Genomic DNA, 7,800 nt, shown 5'->3' with positions numbered 1-7,800 from the left:
ATGCTGACCCACCCATCTTGCTGCAAATCCTGCAGCATGAGGTAAGAGGCTCAACTCGCCTCATGGATGGTGCTCCTCTGAATACAATTTTGATATTTATGTGGCGTGGCAGTATCTAGTACTGGATAAGGTTAATATTCAAGGCCCCTTCTGAAACAATCTTTTGACCTTATACACTGATCCCACAGCATCAGTTTGTACTCCTGGCTTCCAATCCAAAACTTTAATTACAAAAGGGCCTACACGAAGGGGGTGTTGTCTCACCTCTATTGTTTTATCTAGCCTTAGAGCTTAGCACTGAAAAACGGAACTGAAGGCCTTATTAGTGGGGCTTAGAGGTGACAGCCTTCTCAGAAGACATACTACTGTTCATGTCCTGACCGGAAAAGGAACTGGGTCCAACACTTTCCCTATTGGAGAACGTTGGATCCTGTTTGGGCTTTAAAACAAACAAATATAAATGTGATAGTTGCTGTAAAGGAGAACATAGGGGGGCACTGCACTTAGACAAACATTTGCAGGTTTCTGGCAAAAGACTACGCTTTGCCCAAAGAGAAAAAGAATATGTTGCAGGGGTCTCTATCCGTATGAATGCTGAGGTGGTGCTCTAGCTTAGGTAAAGCAGTGATAGCATCAAAACAAATGTTCGTAAGAATAGAAAAAGCTGGCACTCACCCAGTTAAAACTTCAAGGCTTTATTTCTTCAGAATAAAAGAGACATCGTTGCGGGAGGGAAGAAGTATGTACAGCAGGAGCCCACAAAAAAGGCGACGGTCCGTTTCGCGCTGTAACAGCGCTTAAGCGCTGTTACAGCGCGAAACGGACCGTCGCCTTTTTTGTGGGCTCCTGCTGTACATACTTCTTCCCTCCCGCAACGATGTCTCTTTTATTCTGAAGAAATAAAGCCTTGAAGTTTTAACTGGGTGAGTGCCAGCTTTTTCTATTCTTACGAACATTTGTTTAAATATAAATGTGAATTACTAGAATTCACCTACATTTAGTAAAAATGATACCCTTTATCTCCTTTGCAAACGATACTTCTGCTAAAATACAGCGATGTATCCAAATATATATGGGCAGGGAAGAGACCCTGTATAGCATTACATAAAGGACAACTACCACCAGGATCAAGGATTGTAATCCAAGCACACTTACGTCACTGACACCATCTGCACACTTACGTCACTGACACCATCTTACAAGCAGTTCTTACTGCCAGATCGCACCCGAGTTGTTGAGCCAATTTCAGGGGGTGGCGATCGTGGTGAAAAGGCCCTCAAAAGCCAAGTTAAATGCGACCGTGGCATTTAACGGGTTAAACAATCGCGCTCAGAGCCCACTCCGACTGCGGGTGTTGGCTATTAGTTATAGCCAGCATCCTGTATTTCACTATGCTGGTTCGGCTCAGATCTTGAGCTGAACCGGCATTGGCTCTGCATCCGATATATCGGACACTGAGCGCTAAGTCACTGCACTCAGAGCGGGAAGGGGTTAAAGAGAACTCATCAGGCAAACGAACTCTCAAATCTAAATATATTTTATAAACTGCCATTAGAAAGCATTGCCTCTATCCCTTCATTGTCCCTCTATATGCCTGTAAACTTAGAGGTATTCTCGTATGGGCATTCACATTCAGTTTCATTAATCTGCCATATATAAATATTTCTTCAATTAGATGTTATTAAGAAAAATTTACCTGTGTGAAGATAATTTCTCATAAATGTAGTTATGCTGTCCCTTAGAAACGAGATGGCTTTCTCGGATACGGCCACCTCTGCTGTAGGGATTGCACAAAGAGGGTTTGTATATGTAATGTCTGGGAGTTACTGTATATACTACAGCCGTCCTGTGGTAATATAATGATTGCTGTACCCAGCGAGTCAGGCAGGGCTCAATAGGGCATGTCTGGCCACCGCTGCCAAAATGTGAGGTGGTCGTATCCAAGGAAGCCATCTCGTTTCTAAGGGACTGCATCGCTACATTTATGAAAAATTATCTTTACCTAGGAACATTTTTTTTTTTAAACAACATCCAATTGAAGAAATGTTTACATATGACAAATGAAGTAAATTCAAATCTAAATACCCAGATGAGGTCCTAAAGCTGAATGCAAATGACCTGAGATGTCCAATGAGTCAGTCATATTCCGCTGTCCAGCTTATTCATGAGTAGGAGGCAGAGCCACACCCCCAGTGCTTGACTGACAGCCTGTATAATGGTGTAATGGCTCCATGTGCTTCCTGGTGCTGGTGGCAATGTCCCCTGCAGCTTGTGTGTAAGATACTCCTATACACATGACTAACAGCCTGTATGATGCAACACTCCTGTTGCTGACTCTTCTATATGCTTCCTGGTACCAGCACACCCCTGTAGCCTGTGTGTATAAGATACTCCTATACAGATGACAGCCTGTATAATGATGTAATGGCTCTACATGTGCTTCCTGGTACTGGCACCCCCCTGCAGCCATGTTATAGCAGAACATGTCCAGGAACATGTGTAGCTGATGTCCGTCTCCCACATGGGGTATGGGAGGACAGCACAACAGCAGATAAAGCACAGACACTAGCAATGCTTTACTATACATTACACAGACATGGGCAGGGCAGGTGGTAACAAGGGTGACATCACTTTCTCCATGTGCCCAGCCTCATTTACAGAAGATGATATTACAATCATTAGATGTATGAATTGACTAGATAAAGGCTGGGATGGAATCCTTGTGAGCTGCTCCAACAGGTAATTGTAATGGACGTGAAGACAGGTGTTCTTTAACTAGAAGACCTTTAGTATTCAGCGACTAAGAGCCATTAGTGCAAAGGCATTAAGACTAGGAGCCTCTTGTGGACGGCAGGTGCATGTACATGGCTTACCAAGGAGAGAAGAGCAGTAGAAAGCACTGTATGGAGAACACAAGCCAACTATCCTCAATCTTCATGTGCAGACCAGCTTAATGTAGGGATGCCAGCTCCCTTCTGTGTGGAGCACATGCAGAGTGTGTAGGCAATTTGCTCTTACATTGAAGAGGACACCATTTGTCCTCCAAAGAAGAGGCAGTGTGCTGATATTACCAGGTATCAACTATTGCAGGGTAAAAAAAAATATATTGCAAACAAAATCTATGGCTTCTGACTGAATCCAGCTGAGCTTGCTTGGATGAAGCAGTCACTAAAAAAAAAAAAAAAAAACAAGATGTGAATCTACAATATCAAAAATAAGGGGAATATAAAGAGTCTCAAAAACTCATAACTTGCTTCATGTGCAGCAGCCCTAAAGCTGAAGTTGGGCATTAAATATTTAACAAATTGTTTAACATTCAGGTTTCTGACAACTCAAGCACAGAGCCGCATTATTTAAGTCTGCTAAACATGTTTGCCCTCAGTTGCTGTGCTCCAATTGTCAGAAACTTGAATATCCACATGTGAAGTGTTATGTAGTGAAAAACTAGTTGTAGTGTAATGTAATCAATGCAAAACAAAATTCTGCTGTGCAACAAACTTTATTTAGCTATATCACGTCTACAGATTTAAAAACTGTAGCATATGACCAAACAGTGCAACAATGAAATTGTGACATGGAATGAAAGTCTGAAGTTTAGCAGCCGCCTCTCAAGCGCAGCACAAGATGGAGAGTGGATTCTTTCTGGATGTTGTAGTCTGAAAGGGTGCGACCATCTTCCAACTGCTTTCCAGCAAAGATCAATCTCTGCTGATCTGGTGGGATTCCCTCTTTGTCTTGGATCTTGGCCTTCACATTCTCAATAGTGTCACTTGGTTCTACCTCAAGGGTGATTGTTTTGCCAGTGAGTGTTTTCACAAAGATCTGCATACCACCTCTCAGGCGGAGGACAAGATGAAGAGTGGATTCCTTCTGGATGTTGTAGTCTGATAGGGTGCGACCATCTTCCAGCTGCTTTCCAGCAAAGATCAATCTCTGCTGATCTGGTGGAATACCTTCTTTGTCTTGGATTTTTGCCTTTACATTTTCAATGGTGTCACTGGGCTCAACCTCAAGGGTGATGGTCTTGCCAGTCAAGGTCTTGACAAAGATCTGCATACCACCTCTTAGACGAAGGACAAGGTGTAGGGTAGATTCTTTCTGGATGTTGTAGTCTGATAGGGTGCGACCATCTTCCAACTGCTTTCCAGCAAAGATCAATCTCTGCTGATCTGGTGGAATACCCTCTTTGTCTTGGATCTTGGCCTTTACATTTTCAATGGTGTCACTGGGTTCTACCTCAAGTGTAATGGTTTTGCCAGTGAGGGTTTTCACAAAAATTTGCATACCACCTCTTAGACGGAGGACAAGGTGAAGAGTGGACTCCTTCTGGATGTTATAATCTGATAGGGTGCGACCATCTTCCAATTGTTTTCCTGCAAAGATCAATCTCTGCTGATCTGGTGGAATACCTTCTTTGTCTTGGATCTTGGCTTTGACATTTTCAATGGTGTCACTTGGTTCTACCTCAAGGGTGATTGTTTTGCCAGTGAGGGTTTTCACAAAGATCTGCATACCACCTCTCAGGCGGAGGACAAGATGAAGAGTGGATTCTTTTTGAATATTGTAATCTGATAGGGTGCGCCCATCTTCCAGTTGCTTTCCTGCAAAGATCAATCTCTGCTGGTCTGGTGGAATACCTTCTTTGTCTTGGATCTTGGCTTTGACATTTTCAATGGTGTCACTTGGTTCTACCTCAAGGGTGATTGTTTTGCCAGTGAGGGTTTTAACAAAGATTTGCATACCACCTCTTAGACGAAGCACGAGATGGAGAGTGGATTCTTTCTGGATGTTGTAATCTGAAAGTGTGCGACCATCTTCTAGCTGTTTTCCTGCAAAGATCAATCTCTGCTGATCTGGTGGGATTCCCTCCTTGTCTTGGATCTTGGCCTTCACATTCTCAATAGTGTCACTTGGTTCTACCTCAAGGGTGATGGTCTTGCCAGTCAAGGTCTTGACAAAGATCTGCATACCACCTCTTAGACGGAGGACAAGGTGTAGGGTGGATTCCTTCTGGATGTTGTAATCTGAAAGTGTGCGACCATCTTCCAGCTGCTTTCCTGCAAAGATCAATCTCTGCTGATCTGGTGGAATACCTTCTTTGTCTTGGATCTTTGCTTTAACATTCTCAATGGTGTCACTGGGTTCTACCTCAAGTGTAATGGTTTTGCCAGTGAGGGTTTTCACAAAGATCTGCATACCACCTCTCAGGCGGAGGACAAGATGAAGAGTGGATTCTTTTTGAATATTGTAATCTGATAGGGTGCGCCCATCTTCCAGTTGCTTTCCTGCAAAGATCAATCTCTGCTGATCTGGTGGAATACCTTCTTTGTCTTGGATCTTGGCCTTCACATTCTCTATAGTGTCACTGGGTTCCACCTCAAGGGTGATTGTCTTTCCTGTGAGGGTTTTAACAAAGATCTGCATACCACCTCTTAGACGAAGGACAAGGTGTAGGGTGGATTCTTTCTGGATGTTGTAGTCTGATAGGGTGCGACCATCTTCCAATTGCTTTCCTGCAAAGATCAATCTCTGCTGATCTGGTGGGATTCCTTCTTTGTCTTGAATCTTGGCTTTTACATTCTCAATGGTGTCACTTGGTTCTACCTCAAGGGTGATTGTTTTGCCAGTGAGGGTTTTCACAAAGATCTGCATACCACCTCTTAGACGGAGGACAAGGTGAAGAGTGGATTCTTTTTGAATATTGTAATCTGATAGGGTGCGCCCATCTTCCAGTTGCTTTCCTGCAAAGATCAATCTCTGCTGATCTGGTGGGATTCCCTCTTTGTCTTGAATCTTTGCTTTCACATTCTCAATGGTGTCACTGGGCTCAACCTCAAGGGTGATGGTCTTGCCAGTCAAGGTCTTGACAAAGATCTGCATGGTGATCTAAAAAAAAAAAAAACACAACCTCGATTAAGCATTACTAGCAAATCAACATCTCAAACAAACATTTGCACAACGCAGCTTTAACATCCAAATCTTTAAAAGAGAAACTGTCTTGGCATACTAAACCAACTATATATGTTTGTTGACCTTTGGTTTATTGCACTGTTACAGTTCATTCCAGCCACCAAAAAAAAAACCTTTTGCGCAGACAAGTCTAATGATTCAATGAATGGTAGCATAGCTCTGTCCCAGCTTCATTACGCTGGCACCATACCTTCAGCACGTGTGCACTGAAGCAGGGGTGTACTAAATAGGCTTCCCTGCATACACGTTTGTTTCTTAGCACAGAGCAAAGTCCTAAACCTGTGGGTGGTTTTGTGTCCTTGATCTCCAAGATCAGACTCACTGAACACAACATCTTCCTTGTTCTAAATTTTTTTTTTTAACTATGATAGCAATAATTAAAACTACACAGCAAACAAAACAAGGAAGGTTAATAAAAGCAGATAGGGAGCCAGTATTAAAGGCAATCAAGTTAATGTAAAAATGATAGGTTCCCTTTAAATTTCAATCATTGAAGAAGCTCCAATTGCAATTTTTTTTTAGGCAAAATAAGCCCATAAATTCAAGAGGCATTGACCCAGACACTGGAAGGAGTTGAGTGTCCAGAGGTGACAAGCATATACATCATACATAAAAGGAATTAGATTTAACACTAGCTATAGTCACTGCTGCACCTAGTGTAACAATACAGTCCACCATTACTACCAGCTTCCTATTCTAGACATTGGGGGCGCTGCTACATCATGAGGGAGGGGAATTATCGGTCTTGGTCATTGAAAATGGCCACCGGTGTAGGGGGGGGGGGGCAGAAAAGGATAGTCATTATATTACAGCAGTTATCCAGCAGCTAGATAACCCCTTAAAACCACAATTTGAGACAAATAGGCCACCCATAATGACTACCATAACCAGCACCGCCTACCAGCATAAACCCCCCTGATATCTCAGACATCCCCTCCCCCCGCAGAGGAACAAAATGGTTCACTCCTCAGCTGAGGTAAAAGGAACAAAGAAGAGTCGTATGAAAACAAAAAAACTAATAATGCACATCTCCATCGATGTGAAACTACAAACTACTGACCGTTGAACCATCGATAGTAATAACGACAATTTCCCGCCCGACTTAGTTTCCCGCTCATACCACAAGCTTACACCCGCAAACCCGACTAAAACCTCCCATAAAAATTACAATTCTCATCTCCGGTATAAACGGCGAGGCGCTTACCTTCTAGCAGTTCACAGGAATCTAAAACGTGTTTTCGTTGCGTAGATGTTCGTTAGTTCAGCCACAGCTAGTTCTGAGGGGTGCAGCGCCCGCCCCCAATTTATAAACCCAGCGGTGACTCATCACCATGACGTCACCGACTGTGCTCATGCGCCGCCAAGAAAAAATATAGCTCCCGGCGGCATCACGCCAGGGCAATCATTTTACCTCAATAAATACTTGATTTTTCGCTATGGGATAAAAGAAGTTTAATACGGACAATTAAGTTCATATTTCAGCAGAGATTACGGTCATGTACAATGTATTAGTCTAGGCGCGGAGGGATATTAACCGAAGGGGAGGGGGGGCGTAGACTTGCCAGAGACCTCTAGAAGTTTCCAGCCGGTCTTCTCTTGGGGCGTGTGTTTGGCGTGCGCTGATTGGTGGGATGTGACGCAATGTTGTTGCTGGGGCTGCCTGGCAGATTCTAGACATCCTGGTGAGATCTCGTTGCTGCTTCCTGGTTCTCACTGTTTATGTCTTTTACTGGAAGGATATTGAGAAACCAGGATAATGTTTTCTGCTGAGGAAGTATGTGAGCTCAGATCGTGAAGGACACCTACCTAATGTCATGGGCTTAGAGGGAC

The 7,800-nt window shown here is 43.4% G+C and overlaps 1 protein-coding gene across 1 annotated transcript; it reads right to left on the bottom strand.

Moving 5' to 3' along the window:
- Positions 1-3,480: 3,480 nt before the first annotated feature.
- On the bottom strand, positions 3,481-7,332 carry LOC140119405 (polyubiquitin-C). Its single transcript, XM_072138403.1, has 2 exons — positions 7,175-7,332; positions 3,481-5,886 (listed from the first exon to the last, which is right to left on the bottom strand). Exon 2 carries the CDS (start codon positions 5,878-5,880, stop codon positions 3,595-3,597), a length of 2,286 nt encoding a protein of 761 aa, XP_071994504.1. The 5' UTR covers positions 5,881-5,886; positions 7,175-7,332; the 3' UTR covers positions 3,481-3,594.
- Between the last annotated feature and the right edge of the window lie 468 nt (positions 7,333-7,800).

Source organism: Engystomops pustulosus, chromosome 2 (assembly GCF_040894005.1).
Source record: "Engystomops pustulosus chromosome 2, aEngPut4.maternal, whole genome shotgun sequence".
In the NCBI taxonomy this organism is placed as follows: Eukaryota; Metazoa; Chordata; class Amphibia; order Anura; family Leptodactylidae; genus Engystomops; species Engystomops pustulosus.
The sequence above is the reverse complement of the archived record's forward strand: the minus strand, read 5'-3'. Positions and strand labels throughout refer to the sequence as shown.

Bases quoted from the DNA above. Each gene is read 5' to 3' on its own strand.
- LOC140119405 (XM_072138403.1), bottom strand. From the start codon at position 5,880: ATGCAGATCTTTGTCAAGACCTTGACTGGCAAGACCATCACCCTTGAG.